General features: G+C 41.2%; 1 protein-coding gene across 2 annotated transcripts in view; it reads left to right on the top strand.

Moving 5' to 3' along the window:
* LOC119785478 (microtubule-associated tumor suppressor 1 homolog) overlaps window positions 1-20,200 on the top strand; it is a 79,665-nt gene that overhangs the window by 25,522 nt on the left and 33,943 nt on the right. For both annotated transcript variants that reach the window (XM_038288176.1, XM_038288175.1), the window contains exons 5-7: window positions 2,319-2,522; window positions 6,865-7,089; window positions 7,514-7,666. In XM_038288176.1, coding sequence (XP_038144104.1) covers window positions 2,319-2,522; window positions 6,865-7,089; window positions 7,514-7,666 — 582 coding nt within the window. The remainder of the gene's footprint in view (window positions 1-2,318; window positions 2,523-6,864; window positions 7,090-7,513; window positions 7,667-20,200) is intronic.

The following is a 20,200-nucleotide window of genomic DNA, read 5'->3' as shown; positions in this document are numbered from 1 at the left end:
CCCCTGCCTAAAATATAAAAACACATGTAGACCTTTCTGCATGAAACTGATTCAAGCCCATACCATGATACAACCTCCTAGCAGCACAGAGCCTGACTGCAGGGTTGCTAACTGTGAGCCACATGCTCCTTTTTTGCAGAACTGATCCATCTAGTCGCCAACTTTTGTTACCTTGAGGGGGGAACCAACCAAAAAAGTATACTGCCTGTGATTGGCTACTTTTTAGGAGCTTTTTTTATTCTTTAAAAGAGCAAAGATTAGCCCGACAAGGCTTTGCTAAAGTTACTAGCTGTAACCAGGAAGTAAACAGCACTGCTTCGGTGTGATTTTCCTCAGGTTGTAGCTTTATTCCAAAGGGATTTGTAATTGGTTCTGATCGTTTTGCTGGAAACTGGTCTCACTACTGGCCTGGTCCAGTTTCTGCAACCTGGTGTTCCTCTTGGTGAGAACGGGGTTGATAACCGTGTTTCTGTGCGTCAGCACAGGACAAATGTGTTGCGGTTCAGCTCTTACCTAACTGACTCCTGAGGTAACACAACCCAGCTGTTCTCCTCTGAACCAAACGGAACCAGATGTTTTCTGCTGCGGCTCTGTGTGTCTCTGAGCTGATCTAGCTGAAATTAACATGCAACCCCTCTGCTAAATTTTAAGTTTCACGCAAATCTGGAGAGATATTCTTCTGTTGTGATAGGAACAAAAGGCATCAGTGTTCTGTTCTTTACATTTGTTGCTTTTTATTTGTGACATCACTTGCCATCTACATCACATAAGCTGTGGTCTGCTGATTGTTTTATTTGTTGTTCTAATGTTCTTGGACATTACATGACTTCATGTATATTTAAGATCTACAGGAGATTTGTTCTTTTTCCAATTCTTGATTTAAAATCGGGAAAATCAGTTTAAAATCACTGTAAACAGAAAATGCACTTTAAATTGGTTGCACATATTTTTGGAAAATTACACTTACTGCAAGAAACCTAAAAAAAAAAATTGTTTTTTTACATTAATTTTAGCAAATCTAATGCAATCAATCAATGGAGAAAACCCTAAAACATGCATTTGTTACTATATCTGTTCAAATCTTTAGCTGGCTGTTCATTATTTAAGGCGAAGGTGATGAAGACCACGGTTGAGTATCTAAAGTGCCACATGTTTCAGGCTGCTGGTATAAAAGCACCGCCCACGGTGTCTGTACACCACGGCGACTTGTTCTGGAGTGAAGGTGGTACAGATCAGGAGGTGGATGAAGGGTTTAGCTGTGGTAATAAACTGTTTCTCCATCTTTTGGAGAAGAGTTGAACTAAGCACCATAATCCAGTGGTTATTTTCATAAAGATAACCGTCTGGATACCTCTGTTTGAGGTTCTAGTGAGCCTGAGGAACTCACTGAGATCCCTGGAGAAGATGGAGAATGTTTGAGCTGACTGAACAGCGGAAGACAATGGATGGGTTTCATCTTGTTCTCATACTTAGAGATCTTTTTGTTCCTCTGTACTTCTGTGTCGTTATATTTTCACATTGTTCTGTTTTTGCGTGAGTGTTTTTCTAACCTTATTATTAAAGGATGTCACAGAACAAACTGTTCCTGTTTGATTTTGAACAACTGTTCCTTATTTTTGCTGACGGGACTCAGACCCAGTAATCTTTTCCTTAGCAGCCGTACTTCCTGAACATCTCCCGCCCTCCTGTTCTGGGTGTGAAGACCAGGACGCCTTTGTGGCTCCGAGGGACTCGCACCGCCTCGGTCTTTGGAAAGAATGCATGAATCAGCCTGCAGAAATGACGAGTGACGCAGTGCTTCCTATTGCTTTCGCTGTAGAACCTCAGGCTGCAGGAGCAGCAACCGCAATTCAGACACAATCCCGTCTCCGTTGGTGTCTCAGCCCTAAATATAATTTATATTTAAGCCTCTGAAACATCTGAACTTCTCCTTTCTGATTCCATAACCATCCCAACTTTTCTTTTTTTATGTTCCCTAGAAACAATAAACTGCCGGTTAAACCCACAGTTTGGTCACATAAACAAGTCGGATCTGACAAAAACTAAAGCCACAAAAGAACAGAGGAACTCTTAAATAGTTTAAAATCACTGAAACATCCTTCTTCGGAATGTGTTTGAGTCTGAACTGCACCAATTGGTTGGAGTACAAAAAAATTAAGTTTAGTAGATAAACAGAAAAAATCTTGGAATATCCAAATGTTAGCTGGAGCATCACATCTTTATAGAAGGATGTTTTCACGCTTGGATGATGTCAGACTTGCCTGCAGCTTTTGTTGTAGTTATTTTTATAACGTCAGGCTGATTTCTTTGCTTCCTAGGTATTCCCAAACCTCGAGTATCGGGCATCGGTTTCATTCCCACTGCATCCGTTCCCAAACCAGCGACCAGTCAGCAGCCAGCAGCAGGACCATCAGGACGGCAGCCTGCACCCACCGCCTCCAAGCTTCCTGTCAAAGGATCCCCTTCCAGCCTGGGTTGCTCGTCACAGGGGAGCAACGAGAAAAATTTTGCTGTCAGCAAAGGTGAGAATCACCAGAGGTGTGGTTTCCATCCTTACTTCCTGCCTTTCTCTGGACTTCCTGCTCTTCTGTCTCCATTTGATATAAAACTAGCTGCCAAGATTTCAAACAATCAAGCTGTAGGATTAAAATAAAACTCCACTAATTATGAGAAAACTGTTTCAATATTATTGAAAAAAAAAAAAAAACACTTTTCAATAAAGGAAATTGGAAGACAATGCATTTCGAAAATTGAACTAAAAAAACTTCTCAATCAAAAAAGTTTCGAAATCCGTTTGTGTTCAACCAATACTTCTAGTTTTCAATAAAAAAAAATAAAAAAAGTTTTTTACATTTTGTTTTTATTTTCAATATTTTATTTTATTTTTTTCTCAAATTAAACATTTTCAATTTTTTTTATGTTTTATTTTTCAGTGTTTTTTCATATTTTAGTTATTTATTTATTTTTATTTGAGAGATTAATAGAGCAATAGAAATGCTATTGCTAAACAAGCTAGGTTTTAAAAGATTGCAACCTGAAAAAGAGACATCTGAATAAAATTTTATTTGAAAATGTATGAAAAAAAACAATGTATATCATTTTTTTGATGTATGAAAAACATTTAGAAGACAAAATATGAAAAAATAAAAGTTATAATAAAATGAGAAATCAGTAATTCTAATAAATCCATCTCTCTCTATCTCTCTTATGAAATTGTGGCATCAGCCTCCAGCTCAAACATTATTGAATTAAAAAGTCCAACTAACCAAATGAAATTGTGCTTTTGTTGAATTTTCATTTGCTCCCAAGTCCTCTTCCCTCCTGCGGAGTTTATCTGGAGGATGAGAAGCAGTTAATGTTCTGTGTTTGACTTTTCCTTAAGACTGTTTCCCTCTTCGTATTTCTGTAAATAGGTTTCTGTTCGTCGAAGGATAAATATGGCGCTCTCCCTTCTAAGCTCAAGATTGTGATTGGTCTGTTACCTTGAACCCGCCCCTTTATTCGTGCATGTTCACAGATTCATGATCAGTTTAAGCTAGATTGAGTTGATAACCATAATGATACTACTGGTCCAGTTTGCTAATATTGTGGATTGGTTAAACTGGATAGGCTGGAAGTCATCCCGTTAGGTTGGACTCTCTTCATGGGACAGACCTCTGCTTTACCTTTGGTTTTTATGGTGTATTAACACCTGCAACCTTTACTTTCCAGTACATGTTTATAGTTGATTTCCTCCCTTGTCCAGAATTTTTTCACAGGTCAAATAAACTATAAATAATAAACTCAGGCAGTTCGGGAGAGAAGGACTGTCTTTTTATGGTTATTATGTATGAGGAAGCAGAGATGAAGCACAGGTTTCAGTGTGAAGCAGGACATACTCAAAGGTAGTGAGACAGTGGTGAGGTGTAAGCAGGGGCGGAGCTAGATGGGGGGCCAGGGGTGGCCATGGCCTCCCTAACCCAATCAGTGGCCACCCTTACCATTTTTTCCCTCTAATACAGACTCTCAATTGGGATGTTTTAACTTATTTAAAATTTTAATTTTCGATATGTAAACTATTATCTTACAACAAAAACGCTGCGGTTAATTATGCCCATCAATATACCAACATTAAAGATAATAACACAATGCATGCTTTTTTCAGAACTAGATTTTTTCTTATATTGGTTAATGGGAAAATTATGTCTCTGCAAGTCATCTAAGGAATCTTCACTGAGATCAGAGACAAATAACTATTTTAATAACAAGTAATCCATTTAATGTGGATATTAGAACATATAAATATAAATTTTTATGCAAATTTGTTATTAATAAAAGTAGGTAAATAATGACAATGAATAAGATGTTTGCCCTAGAATAAAAAAAAAAATTTGTCCTCTGTACCTTTAATTTAGACAGCATGGATGTTTAAATATATGCGTCTATTTGTTAGCAAAGGCTGTAGGAAAGTATAGTTTGTCTTTATTTAGAAAATATGGATGTTGTGCTCGTTTCCGTTGCAACAGTGTAGATAGACCCTGAGGTTCATGTGCCTTTCGGCCACCCCTCAATGTTCATTGGTTATTGACTGGCCACCCCTATTAGGATTTTCTGGCTACGCCTCTGGGTGTAAGGTAGGCGGGGGCCACTTCGTGCTTACAGGTGTGATGGACAGGGTGACTGAGGCCAGGCAGGCATTTGGGTAAAAGTAGGGAGGAGGTGGAGTAGTGCTCTGGAGAAAAGAGTGAGTCAGAAACTGCAAACTTTTTTTTTTTTCATCGATAAACAAAAAATTAAGATCAGCTTATAAGCTTCTTCTTAACTAGCAGTTTTCACTCTCACACACCAACACACTCCTACTGGTGTGAATGAGTTGTCACGGAAACCAGACTTCTGTATGAGCCAGCTAGTTCCCATAGTGACGTTGAACCTCTGAGAGCAGCGTAGGTGTTGAACACCTCCATGCAGATATTTATCTTTGATGTTCTCACATCGGGTCAATCATGCTTTTAGATTTTCTGTTCTGGTTTTGGTTCTAGGCTTAGATTTCATTTGTTGGCAGCAACATCCCTTCTTTTTAGTCGAGATAGAAGCAGAGAAATGGGGAGGGGGGAAAAAAACGGCTTCAGGTAGAAATTACCTTGAAGAAAACAAAACGTAATCGACAATATAGGAAACTCGTTCTTTTTTTCAGAGCTGTTCTGGAAACAGTTTTTAGAATAGATTCTTTAAGCTTCCTGGACATAAACATCTCATATTATAAAGGTGCAGGGGGACTTCAATCAGCACTAGGGGTGTAAATCACACCCATCATGGCGACTCGATTCAGTATCGATTTCCTGACCCAACGATTCGATTATTTTCGATACTCAAGAATACACCACGATTCGATTCGATTAATCGATAAATTATTTTATTTTTTTTACACCTTACAGGCTAAAAAAAGTTTCAAGTTTGAAGTACATCAATGAAAGCTGTAATATCGGTATGCATTTTTTTTTTTTTTAGAAACAACAGCAAATAACAGAAGTAGAAAAGTTTCATCAAAAAATACTGCAAAAATACTGCACAAAATCAATGTAATGAGTTCAATGCAATACCTCGGCTCCAGACGTCCCGCCCCCTCCACAGACGCTCCACTGCTCCTCTCCCAAATTGTAGCTGACCGCAAACAGTGCCGCAGACAGGAGGCCGGCTTGTTTTGTTTTTATGACCGAAATTGCGGAAAACAACTCGTGAAGTTTGACCCGCTAGAAGAGCGAGGTGCGCGAGAACGCTGGGACCCTTTTTCAGCCTGGATCTCCACTCTTTTTGGCCCTTATCTCCCTCTTGTCGTCGGAATAAACTCGCCCCCACTTCCTCACCGCCTCGGCCGTATCTAGACCCACAGTGTGTAGCACAGACCACGCTTCAATATTGAGCATAATTTAAAAATGTCTGTGTCAAGCTTACTGCAACACACTGCTGTAAGAGTATAACCAGGAAGCGAGGTAGGATGGCAAAATAGGTTTAGCGGCACCGCAGCACGGGAGGGAGATTTACGCCCAGGAGCAAATGGTTAAAAATAGACCGGAGGGAAAAAAAAACATGAAAAGATTATCTTGGGGACGTGTCGATGCATCGGATCGTCGGCTGTTGGATCGATACAAAACGATTATTATTTACACCCCTAATCAGCACTACAGAGAGGAAATCAGACTGAGAGAAATGAGGATCAGACATTGAGCAAAGGTCATGAGGTCAGGAATCAAACCCCAGGTGGCTGCAGGAGGATAAACTGACTTTGATTTAGTGTCTGCATCCAACTTTACACCATGCATCACCCCTCCTTTCTTTTCCTCAATGAATCACATCACAACTTCTTTATTTTTTTAATAACTTTATTATTTATTCATTATTTGAGTCACAATCAGAGAAGATGCAGATCAATATAAGAGATTTAATGGTCGCTCAACTGTAATGTTCTGTTGGGAACTCTTCAAAGTGACACAAAAACAAACAGGACTCCCAGCTGTCACTGCCTGCTGTTTGGGAACATGAATGCTCTCATGCAGCTGCAACATCCTGTGCACTTAAATTTCTTACATCCTACAAAATGCAGAACAATCTCTCTAAATTGTAGGAGAGCTTTCCAACAGCTGTTTATGTTGTTTTCAAGGACAGCTAGGACATTATTGTTTTCTGAATAAAACCTAAAACATGTAGCAAAGGGGTCCCTGAGGAACACGATTGGGGAACCCTTGACATAAAATTATAAACTTGGATAAAGATCCTGGTTGATCCAGAAGCATCTTATCTGCAGGAATCTTTCTGTTCATTTGCTGTTTTGAATAAAGCAAATCTTAAATGTTTGAACGTCCGAAAATGGTCCCTTCTCTCCCGCAGCTCCATCTCCAACGAGGTCAAAGCCCGATGAGCTACGCAGCAGAGGCTTGCTCCAATCTAGCAGCCAGAGCACAACAAAGCCCCCAAGCTGTGGCATCTCAGGCCCCCCACTCACCAGCAGCACCAGCACTTCCAGTGACATCCCATCCAGCGCCGCTTCAAAGCCTCCAGCTGCTGGATTGAGGAGCAGAGCACCTTCTGGGCCGGCCAGGACGTCAGCTACAGGTGAATCTGCCTATAGGGTTTGGTTTTTACAACATGAGCTGAACATGTTGGCCTAAATATTTTAGAATTCTCCAATTATCTTAAAAAATTGCTCTTTGTTTCCTGGGGATTACTGAACATCCAGGTTTTAATGTGGCTCTAAAAATTGTTTTAGTGGAGCTCATCTTCATCGTACGGTGAAATGATCCAGTAGCGACGATCCTCTCAGGTTTTTCCTTTTTAAAATCAAATCTTCCTCTGGATGTAAAACTATCTCTGCAAGATTATCCGATACATCTGTGAATAACTCTGCAGGTTGGCTTCACTTATCCAGAGACCGGCAGGCTGTTTAAAAGCTTCAGCTTCTGAACTGTGAATAATCTGAGCGTTGAACCACACACTGAGGCAGTGATGGTCTGTGACGTTTCCTGCGTTCCGTCCACAGGGCTGAAGACCCCAACCGTCACCAACCAGAACACCACAAAGACGCCTGCGGGGCAACCGTCTGCCAAAACGGCTCCATCTGCATTCGTTGGGCCGACGAAGCCCCCGCCACAGAGGAACGGCTCAACCCGACCCAGTAGACTGAGCAGCACAGGTAAGACTAACGCTGGATTAATGCCATCTACTGAAAAAAGACGCTCTTTGTTATCTGAAAAACACTGTTGATGATTTATTAAAAACCTCCATCAGAGCTTCTGCAAATCTCACAGCCTTTTATAGGTTGAAGCTCTGGAAAAAAAAGATTTAAAGTTCAAAACATCAAAGTTTCAAGCCTCTGGACTTTCTTTTTCTATTAATAAGATTTACATTTTCTCTAAAATTCAATGCTTGAACTGCCCTCAGATATGTAAGGGGCATTTTTCTAGTTTTACTGATGATCTTTTATTCCAAAATCTTTATTTAACTGACAGTTATTCATCAGCTTTAAGGACAAGGCCGTCAGTACGGAAGAGGATTAGGGCCACTGAAAAAAAAAAAATACAAAAGTTAACTGATTTTAAAATTTTATTTCAGTTCAACATGGGGAAAAAAGTCAGAATTCTGACTTTAATCTCAGAATTCTGACTTTAATCTCAGAATTCTGACTTTAATCTCAGAATTCTGACTTTAATCTCAGAATTCTGACTTTTGTTATTTTCAGAATTCAGTCAGAATTCTGAGATTAAAGTCAGAATTCTGAGAAAAAAGTCAGAATTCTGAGAAAAAAGTCAGAATTCTGACTTTAATCTCAGAATTCTGACTGAATTCTGAAAATAAAAAAAGTCAGAATTCTGACTTTAATCTCAGAATTCTGACTGAATTCTGAAAATAAAAAAAGTCAGAATTCTGACTTTAATCTCAGAATTCTGACTGAATTCTGAAAATAAAAAAAGTCAGAATTCTGAGATTAAAGTCAGAATTCTGAGATTAAAGTCAGAATTGAGAAAAAAGTCAGAATTCTGACTTTTTTCCCATACTAAACTGAAATAAAATGTAAAAATCAGTTAACTTTTTTTTTTTTTTTTCCACTGGCCCTAACACTCTTCCGTACGTCAGTCACCACTTTATCCTGCAGCATTAGTTTTATTTTAACTGGGAAGAAAATTTTTCAAACTGATTAAGAAGATAAGATCTGGCGTTCGGACCAGAAACGCCTCATAGTGGTGGTCATCTCAGTGTGTGTCTGGATACACCTACATGGAATATTACTGCTGGAATTTAAAATCCTCCCAGAAAGGATGAGAAGTTCCTAAAGGGAGAAGATCAGTAAAATGTTTCAAATGAAAAAAATATTATATTTTAGTTCTGCTAGTTTGTAAAAAGCACTTTCAGGCGTCAGAGAGCAGTTTAGAGAACGGCTTTAATGGAAAATTACTGGACAGACATGGGAAACGACGTTTTCTCCATTACCACATCTGGATTTGGATCCTCAGGGATGCTGTGGTAGGGTTTGGGACGGGTAGAAGGTGGGGAATAAGAAATGGGTGCTCAAAGTCGTACAGATGTGTTTAATTTCTGACCTATATTTTTATGTTGTTACATGTTTGTTTTCTTTTTTTCTCCTGTACTGCTCAAACTAAATTTCCCCTGGTGGGATTAATGAGTCTGACCTAGGAGTATTGGATTCCTCCCAGGCTGCTCCTTTGGACCGATTCTGTCTGTGGTGTTTATGCTGATCTCTTGACGAAGACATGGAGAGGCAGATGTTTGGTTTGGGAACTTCTGGATCCCGTCTTTGCTTTTTGATGGTAATGCGGTTCTAAAGGCTTCCTTAGGCCACAATCTGCTGCGTTTTTTGAAGCTGTTTGCTGCTGCATGTGAAAAGTGCCATGATGAGAGTCCACTGCTATGATTCTGAGACCATGGTTAATGACTAGACAAAGGTGGACTGCTGCCTATAGAGTCAGTCCCCAGCTTCAGTGGGTCACTTGTTGCTTTATAGCGATTATTCAATCAGATCATCCAGACAAATTGGTTAAAACTTTTGTAAGAAAAACCAGCTGATTGCATCGAATCATTGTCTTTTCAGGATTCACGGCTCCTGGATGAGAATGTAGAGACGGTACACATTTACTTATGTTGTGTTGGTGACTGTTCAGAAATTCCTCATACTAGTAAAGAGGAAAAACTCTCTTTTGAATTGTCTCTGTAAAGTGCCTTGAAATAGCATTTGTTATAAGTTGGCGCTGTATATATAAACTGAACTGAATTGAATTTAATGTGTCAAACAGACCAAATTAAGTAAGGGGATGAACTAACATATATACACTATATTGCCAAAAGTATTTGCTCACCCATCCAAATTATTGGAATCAGGTGTTCCAATCACTTCCATGGCCACAGGTGTATAAATTCAAGCACCTAGGCATGCAGACTGTTTTTACAAACATTTGTGAAAGAATGGGTCGCTCTCAGGAGCTCAGTGAATTCCAGCGTGGAACTGTGATAGGATGCCACCTGTGCAACAAATCCAGTCGTGAAATTTCCTCGCTCCTAAATATTCCACAGTCAACTGTCAGCTGTATTATAAGAAAATGGAAGTGTTTGGGAACGACAGCAACTCAGCCACGAAGTGGTAGGCCACGTAAACTGACGGAGCGGGGTCAGCGGATGCTGACGCGCATAGTGCGAAGAGGTCGCCAACTTTCTGCAGAGTCAATCACTACAGACCTCCAAACTTCATGTGGCCTTCAGATTAGCTCAAGAACAGTGCGCAGAGAGCTTCATGGAATGGGTTTCCATGGTCGAGCAGCTGCATCCAAGCCATACATCACCAAGTGCAATGCAAAGCGTCGGATGCGGTGGTGTAAAGCACGCCGCCACTGGACTCTAGAGCAGTGGAGACGCGTTCTCTGGAGTGACGAATCGCGCTTCTCCATCTGGCAATCTGATGGACGGGTCTGGGTTTGGCGGTTGCCAGGAGAACGGTACTTGTCTGACTGCATTGTGCCAAGTGTAAAGTTTGGTGGAGGGGGGATTATGGTGTGAGGTTGTTTTTCAGGAGCTGGGCTTGGCCCCTTAGTTCCAGTGAAAGGAACTCTGAATGCTTCAGCATACCAAGACATTTTGGACAATTCCATGCTCCCAACTTTGTGGGAACAGTTTGGAGCTGGCCCCTTCCTCTTCCAACATGACTGTGCACCAGTGCACAAAGCAAGGTCCATAAAGACATGGATGACAGAGTCTGGTGTGGATGAACTTGACTGGCCTGCACAGAGTCCTGACCTCAACCCGATAGAACACCTTTGGGATGAATTAGAGCGGAGACTGAGAGCCAGGCCTTCTCGTCCAACATCAGTGTGCGACCTCACAAATGCGCTTCTGGAAGAATGGTCAAAAATTCCCATAAACACACTCCTAAACCTTGTGGACAGCCTTCCCAGAAGAGTTGAAGCTGTTCTAGCTGCAAAGGGTGGACCGACGTCATATTGAACCCTATGGATTAGGAACGGGATGTCACTTAAGCTCATATGTGAGTCAAGGCAGGTGAGCAAATACTTTTGGCAATATAGTGTAACATCAATGTTGGACAATAGAGATAGAATGATGAAAAGGGGTCCCTGTGTCCTCCAGCACTCTAACCCTATAGCAGCATAACTACTCAGGATAACCTGAGTCACTCTAACTATAAGGGTTAGTCGTCTTCATTGTTTTCTTCCTCTTCATCTCGGACCTGGTAGCAGAGGCAGGAATCTCAGCAGAGACTCCCAGACTTCCCTTTCCCTAGACACCTTCTCCAGCTCTGCTGGGGGAAGCCTGAAGTATTGATGGTAATAATCTGGGTTTGTTTCTGCAGCCCTGAGTCTCTGTGACTGAACAGCTCTGCAGGCTAGAACCACCAGCCCCGTCCTCATCGTGTCTCATCTCGTCCCGCTCTGACTCATGCTCACAGCAACAAACATCTTCCTTTGAATTTTAGCTAAACCACATTTGGATCCCAGCACCATTTACACGGTCTGGAAGTGGAACCAGTAAACACTAATTCCGCTGAGTTAATTACTGTGTTGACAGACGATGAGCAGAGCGACACAGGAATTCGGATCTTTTAGATCATGCTAAATATGAGACACCCTTTGTTAAAAATGGGCATGGACGCAAATAACGAAATGAAAATATAAATGGGAGTCTTTTCTTTTTTATTACATATAGAACTTAACATTTAAATAAATCTGTTGAGGTATTTTTTTAAGCCTGTAAACAGTGTCTGTGGAAATGATGTGGACTGGTCATGGGGAATTCTCCCCTTGCCTGGGTCTTTTTCCCTGTGGTGGGGCCCTAGCGGTTCTGTATAGACCTGTGGGGAGCCCTGACTTGCTGTCGCCCTCGTCATGGCTTCATAAGCATGTTAAAATGCACCAACAGAGGCAGCAGGACACATGCTTTTGATTGCCCATAAATATGTTACGTCCACCAAGGACACAACATATTTGAGGACACGAGACAAAAGATGAGGGTTCAAAAAAGATATTTTATTAATAAATCTTCTCCTCTTTAACTTTTCTTTGCTTGCCTTCTTCTGATTTTCTGTGAAGAGGAAAAAGAGTTAAAGGCCCTCAAATCCCGTGCCCCAAAAAGAAAAAATAGAAACCCAAAGTAACAACAGAAAGTTGGACCTGGCAGGCCGATCAAACAGAATAAAACGGTACAGCAGGGGGCCAACCCTATACAGGGCCGTCGAAGCCCCTACTAGTACCGGACTAAAGGCCAAAAATAACCTAAGCAAAATAAAAATCGAAAACAGGACAACCGGTCCCACCAGGCAAAAAACCTAAAAAAAAAAGTAAGAAACAGTTAACAAAAATACCGCATGGCAGGCTGGAACGTCCGCTGCAGGCCGCAGCGACAAGACAAGTGCGCACCGCGCACGATGGAACAAGTGGAAGCAGGTGGAAAAGCGGCGTCCAAGCGAAGTTGGAAAGGAACGCCCCAACATGCTGAAAGCCAGCCTATTTTTAGGCGGACGACAGCACCACAAATTAATGTAATTAACTCGCTAAAAGAATCCCAAAATATATTAACAAAAGATCCTTCAACTAAAGTCTGTAAGAAAACAAAGAAAAGAAAAGAAATAGACAAAAATCCTAATGTGCCCGAAGCACATAACACCCCCACCCAAAGACTCTGAATGGGGTCTGAAGTAAAAAAAAACTCAACCCATTCAGAGAAAAAACGGGACTAGAGTCGCGAGAGTGCGTCGGCCACCACGTTGTCTTTACCACGAACATGTTGTATAGAGATGTTAAAGGATTGGAGTCGCAAAGACCAGTTCATCAAGCGGCGGTTTTTATTAAGCATGCGAGCCAGAAAAACTAACGGATTATGGTCCGTAAAAACAACCACAGATCCGCTAGAACCTCCAACATACACCTCAAAATGTTCTAAAGCAAGGATCAACGCTAATGCCTCCTTCTCAATGGTGGAATACCATCTCTGATACTTATCCAGTTTCTTAGAAAAATAAGAAACCGGATGTTCCACCCCATCAGTACCATCCTGGAGCAGGACAGCTCCGACACCAGAATCACAAGCGTCCACAGCCAACTTAAATGGTACATCAAAACGAGGGGCAGACAACACAGGAGCATTAACCAGCAAATGTTTAGTTTGCTCAAAAGCAGAAAGCTTAGCCACTTTAGGGCTAAGTAGGTCTGTCAACGGGGCAGCTACAGAGGAAAAGTTTTTACAAAACCCCCTGTAGTAGCCAACCATCGCCAGATAGCGGCGTAGCTCAGTACGAGTGGTGGGTACTGGGACAGATAGAATAGCCTCTACCTTAGCCTCAACGGGGCGCACCTGACCTCCCCCCACCCTTTTTCCAAGATAGGTCACCGTCGCGTGGCCGAATTGGCATTTAGAAAGATTAAGCGTCAAATTAGCCTCACTCAGAAGCTCTGAGGGCGACAGCAGACTTTAAAGCCTCCCTGTGGTTTTCTGCAGCTCTTTTTTTGTCTCGATTGAAGTTTGCTTTCTTGATGCTAAGATGCAGACAGTTCAGGGTTTATTGCCCGTTTATATTTTCATCACATTTTATTATTCTATTTTTTTTTCCAACACACATTCATCTGTGTAAAAATGCCTTAAAAACACACAAGAATGCATGGAAAGCAATACAAACCTGAAGGTGAAGTTCCCTCCTGTTGCCAGCTGGAGGCACTGGTTTGCAGCTGGGGTCTTTCTGAACAATCGGCAGGAAGAACTGAGCTTTCCTAAACATTTATTATTTGTTAAAAGGTAAACATTTGTCTTTTACCTTTAAAACATTTAATCACGTTGAGATCAGATCAACACCAAGTAGTGCAGAGCTTGGAAGAAAACTAAAGCAGAGGTTTCAAATCTTATTCCAAGCTGAGCGAAGCCACTGTATCTGCGCTGTAATCAGTTAGAGATACAGGGTTTTTCTTTTTTTATAGACACTGACTTCCTAAATTTTCTTGCCAGGGGCCTCCATTTGGTTGACCTCCCCCAATAAAACAACCCACCAACCATTGGTATACAATAAAATTAAATCCGTTTGAAAAGGTAAAGCCACTTTTAAGGTTCAGTTATATTTTTTGACAATTTGTCCTTTTTTTTCTTTAACATTGCTATCTATATAAAGAAAAAAAGAAATAAAATGGGTAAATTTTTAGTAAAATTTCACCCAGCAATATCATTGGACCCCCCCCCCACCCAAAAACACACACACTTTGGGAACCACTGGTCTTTGGCGTCATCATCTTTATCCAGGACCGCGTCGCAGGGCCAGCAGCTTTATTGGTTTTATTTTTAGGCCCATGTTCTCTTTCTCCATTTACATCATAAAATTAACAAAAATATTGCAAATGTTGCTTAAGTCTCAGACAAAAATTTTCACCAACAATAGAAAAATGATATTTAATTTCTCATTATTTTTGATTATTTAATTGTACATTTTACAATTTAAAGTTGAATTATTTACACACATACTCCTTGCAGAAATCTCTGAGACTTCCTTTATTTTTTATCCTTTATCCTTTTAATTTTTAGTATTTATTTTAGAACTCACTTATCCAACCACACACATTAAAATGCTTGAGATTATTATAAAATGTTTCCAGATGTGTGATTATTTAAATCCTTTATTAATATCAAACATCTTTGACTTCATAACTTGCCTTTTAATTCTATTTAAAGTTCAGATAACAGGAAAGCAAAATTCTTTAACATTTCGGTTAATAAACAGTATCTTCACAATTACTGCGGCTAGTAAATGATTACTTGTGCAGTGACTGAGTTACTCTGTTATTTTCAAGCTTGCTGTTTTAGCGTAATGACAGTCTTAATGGAGCAAGGTTCAGGTTTTCACGGGATGTCCCTCATGTTTGCAGTTAAGGAGGTAAGGGTGTTTAAAACACCTTTCTATGGCCGTTAGGCTGATTAAATGTCAGTGTTTAGGCATAATTCCATTGTAATTCTAAACTTTTCCCCCCTAACTAGCGTCTGTGCTGAAAACCGGCGGGAAAGAAGTCCAGATGTCAAAGGGCCGATATGCACAAAAAAAAATCAGTGTATTTTTTTTTTTTTTTTTTTTGTTTTTTTTTTTTTAGCCCTCTGCACTGCAAAACACAGGAGAGAACCCTGACTTTATCTAGTTTTATAAACCAACATTCCAAACACTTCGAATAAAAAAGTAACATATACTTGTTTCATTGCAAATTTATTTATTTTATGGGAAATTCACATTTAATATATTTTATGGTATGTTTGTGGCCCTCCATTTACCTCAATGATCAAATCACCAGGATTGAAACCATTTCGCGACCTCTCACTTGGTGTTTTGCGACCCCCTGAGGGGTCCAGACCCCTACTTTGAGAACCCCTGTACCAAACACCTCTGACTGATCCATCCATCCATTCATCCATCCATCCTTGGCTCTTTAAATGGAGGGAAAGTGGAGGGAGATTATTTCTCACTCCTCCTCCTCCTCCTCCCCCTCCGCTCCTCCTCCTCCCCCCTCCCCTGTTTACTTGGCAGAGCAGCAGCAGCAGCAGAGGAGGAGTGGATGTGCTCGTCTTTGTGTAAATGAGGGACCTAACTCTGGTGTTGTGCAGAGGAAGAAGCTGCTGTGTGTTTGTGGATCCGATGTTGCAGAGGGAATACTAATCGACGCTGGCAGAGAGGATTTCCTCTCCTCCCTCCGTTCTCACACTAATACCTCATCCTGTTTTCCTCCTCCATCACGCTCTCTTTTCTCTCTACTCGAACGCCGGAGGAGAACCGACTATTTTTGGCGCCATTTTTATCTTTTCTGCGTTTTCTAACAGAATCGAGCTCCTCGTACGATTGGATTTCTCTTTCTATTTATTTATTTATTTATTTATTTTTTCTGTGACTTCGATTTGATGAAGAGCAGCTGGAGGATTAACAGACGATCCTCTTTCCTCTGTGCTTTTTAAAGCCGACATGAATGTCTGGATCTCAGCAGAGGTTCTGCTTTTGAAATTCTAATTTCAGCTTTTCTAGGATCCACGTGGAGCAGATTCATCCAGCGAGTATTTTAAATTTATTTTATTTAAGACGTAATTTTTTTTAAATTATTATCATTGTTCACCAAGGGGAAAGCAAACCTAGAAATCTGGTTCACCTTGGTCCTGATTGATCCTATGAGGCTGTGAATCTTCTGATAAGAGCATCTGTTGAAGACCTGGAGGCGGAACGATGTTATGGTCTCCCAGACTCTCGCTGTCCAACTTCCATGTGAAGCTGACGGCTAAAGGACTTTTCCGAAACCTTCAGCTTCTGCCGGGATGTAGGAAGAACACGGTGGTCTTCCATGCAGGTCTGGACCCATCTTCTCCATCGTTCCTTCCATCATCCAACCATCTGCCGACTCATCCTCTCAGCTCCTCCATCTTTCTGTCTCAGACTGTCAGGTGCATCAGTGTCATTCCAGGTCTTCTTCCCAGAGTATATCAGATTATCCCATTGACCCCCCCCCCCATGGTTCAGTTTAGACCTTCATCCCTCCATAATCATCATACTCGTAGTAGGGGCGGGGTCTAACTGCCACACCCAACCAATCAAACAGAGTTATCTGATGGCTTTTTAAAACTGTTTGAATGATGGTGTGTCCAGGAAGTCCCTGCTTTAACTTTATCCCCCTCCTCCTCTCTTCCCTGGTAGTTAATTGTCCTCAAATTGATGTTTTTGACCGTCTCAGATATGAGTTCTCTGATTTAACTCCAAACCCCCTTACTCTTCCTCCTCCTCCTCCTCCTCTTCCGGCAGCCATTGTTGCCTTGCTCAGTATTGTGCAGATCGTCCCTTTAGAGGCGGCTGTCAGCTGAATTAACACAAATGACTCAGGATGTGCATGGATGCTTTCTGCACGAGTGCCTCAGCAGCGACTCGATGAATAAACATGGCCGCCGGCCTCTTTCAGCTACAACCACGTGACTCACTCCTGAACCAGAACCAGGCAAGGACACAGCTGGCCTGTAGTTATTCAGCCGTTAGGAGGATGCGCTCTGTGATCTAGGTTGGCGTGTTTGTGTGTTAGCAGGATCTGCTCCACTGAGCCTCTGAGCTGTCAGAGGAACGCTCCTGTATGTGGCAGCCATGTTTAGACACGGCCACAGCGACTCTAACCCACCAAACAGCGGGGGATCCTGGCCTGCCCGGATCTAACCTGTCGTCTCTCTACTCTGTGTGACACACCTCCACCTGCACAGATAGTCTCTTCTATTTTCTTCTCGTCAGCCTCAGGAGTTGGGTTTGGTTATTCTCCTAAGATCAGAAACTGAACAAGATTCAGTCAGTTTCAGGTTCAATCAACAGATTCAATCCCATATTGAGAAGATCCACATTATTCTTCACGAGGTTGCTTTGAGATTTCTCTGACCAGTTAATATTTTTAGTCGGTTCAAAGGTTATTAGGGCTAAAGTCCACTTTTTGTTTCATTTAGAAATTAGGTCATCTGCAGCTATCAACAGGATCTTTAAAAACCTCAGCATGAGAGATGTACTCCCATCTAGTGATGTGAAAAATTAACGGAAGCTGCAGAGGGTCACAAATGTGATGTCTACTAGGGTTGGGCGATATTGGGGTGGAGCAGTTCACAAAATCCACGGTTCGGTTCACGGTTTCGTGGTCACGGTTTTCGGTTCGGTATACGTTTATTGTTACACCGAAAAATAAAAATTTTTATAAAAATTAATGAATTTTTTTTTTTATTAAATTAATGAATTTTTAATGATTCGTGGAAACCATGGATCATTTCCGAATGTTTTGCTGCTTTGAATTTAATCATCTGGCGCATGCCCTCTACGATCTCCAAGGAACTCAGAGCGGAGCGGACGGGAGCCACAGTGGAGGCTGTAGGCTTTCCTTTGAGCAGGCGGTCTGGAGCGCAGCGGAGCGCTGACGGAGTATGTGGGATTTCGGGGTTAGCATGACATGTTGGTCATGTTGCTGTTAGCATAAAGAAAACGTGTTGCACAATGCTTGCACACTGTTGCACTTTTATCCACAACTTTCTTTCCACCGTCATCGTAGGTCACTCTAAATGCAAAGCGCTCCCATACAGCAGACCTATAAAGTGCTGCTGGCGCGTCTTCCAAATCCTGTTCTTTCCCAATCGCCATACCCACACAATTCTCCACAACAACTGATTTTTTTCTGCTACACCCGGCTACGCTGCTTCGCTTCTTCTTCTCGTTTACTACTGGTGGTTGGCTTTGGTCGCAGTACCGCCAGCTTCTGCTCTGGAGTGTAATCGCTTCGCCTATGAGAAAAAGGAGCAGCGCATGAACCGAACGAAACACACGCGAACCGAACCGAGACAGTCCAACCGAACGGTTCGGTTGGTTTTCATAAACCGTTCCATCCCTAGGCGATATATATATATAATGTTTTTCCAACCCATATCCGTCAGTCCATCAAAATGGCCATAGGCGATATATTCATGTCGGTGACTTTGTGGGCAAAGACAAGCACACCTTCTGCACCGCTACTGATGTTGTTAACCACCTGTGCACATCACTGAAACACAATGAGGGAAACATGCTTCTTTTTGTCCATTGGGAATAGTTTCCTCTTTTAACGTCATCCTGACTATATTATGGGACATTACAGTTTTTGTAATCGTTATTCATTTATATATCTGAATGCTCAAAATCGAACAGACTGAAAACGTAGGCCGAGAGTTTAAATTTATATTTGTTTTAAAACCGAATCCGTAATGGATCGAGCAGCCAGTATGCATTTAACAGCAGCAGTCTCTGGTTTGGATAATAATTTGTATCCTATTTAAACATATAGCCTTACTGCAGGTCTGTCTTTCAGTCTCAAGAAAAAGATCCAGTAGGAAGGAAGGAGTTAAAAAAAAAAAAATGTAGATTTTTCTTTTAGATCATAGCCTCAACTTTTTCATCAAAATGGATATTCAAAAATCATGCATCCAAAAAAACGTTTAGAATGGTGAATCAAGTGCTGAATAAAGTACCATTTTAATTGAAAAATATATGTATCCAAAATGTATAAATATTTAGGCTACTTCTGCTTATGATGCCAACACTTTCATGAAAGATTTCTGCACCAATAGGAATAGTAAGTTAACGTTACGTCAGACGGAGCTCAGGTGTTGCCAGGTACCAGTAGCTCTATGACAGAAACTGCGAAATGGTTTCTTCTTGGCATAACAACTGAAAAAAAAAAAAAAGATGGTGCCAACTTAAAAGAAGCAAAGGGCTACCACTTTCCTTCTTGATAAGTCAATTAATTTAACCAAAACTAAGCATTAACAGTAAGTCAAATGTTTGCTTATATCACTAACTAAATCTTTGTACACTAAAGGGGGAACCAGCAAAAGGTTGGGAACCACTGAGGCCAATATTGAAGTCTGCTGTAGAGACCAAGGCAGGGACTACAGTAATATATATTTTTTTTTAAGATAATAGCTTTAAATCATAAAACTAGAGCAGATTGTCTAAAGCAAAGAATTTATAATGTATTTTAACAATAATGTTACTCAGTTTCCTTCATGTTCTGGAATCAAACCTTTAACTGAAGTTATGACTTCCCTAAATCTGCACCTGGATGTTGCTTTTTTTATACATTACCATTTACTCATTCCTCCCTCTTGAACATATTATCTGAATTAAAATCTCTTATCGGGTCGTTTTCCAGCTCAGGAGCCAATCCTCTCAATCCGCTCGTGTTTGGAGCGCTCCTCGCTGATTTTTGGCCCACATGAGCGCGTTCCCCTGTGGCTCTGTGGTAAACGCGTGACGCTCTTCTCTGAGATCATTCCTGCTCGTCCATCTGAGCCCAGCTGCACGTGTTTTCTGGGTCGAGATCCACAGACCTATTTCCCTTCTGCTGCCTGCCTTGGAGCGGGAATGTAGGTTATGGCAGGCTTTAGTCACCCCGCCGCAGAGGTTCAGCTGAGGAGGGATGATTTGGAGCTGGTAGATTATAATCCTGGTGGCTGAACAGAGGTGGATTTAAGGATCCTTTTAATGATTATAGCAACAGTGGAAAGTTAAGCTTTAATTATCGTTTGGGATTTTTCTTTAACATCTTGTCTTCTAAGCTTTGGGCTGACAACTCTTTAGAGTTTAAATAATCGCAATCGAAAAGAAGTTGCATATGCACTCTATAAAGGACATGTTACATTTACATAAGAATAT

Source organism: Cyprinodon tularosa, unplaced genomic scaffold, assembly GCF_016077235.1.
Source record: "Cyprinodon tularosa strain WSP-4 unplaced genomic scaffold, ASM1607723v1 ctg25, whole genome shotgun sequence".
Taxonomy (NCBI): Eukaryota; Metazoa; Chordata; class Actinopteri; order Cyprinodontiformes; family Cyprinodontidae; genus Cyprinodon; species Cyprinodon tularosa.
Note: the sequence above shows the minus strand (reverse complement) of the source record. Positions and strands in the feature narration are given on the sequence as shown.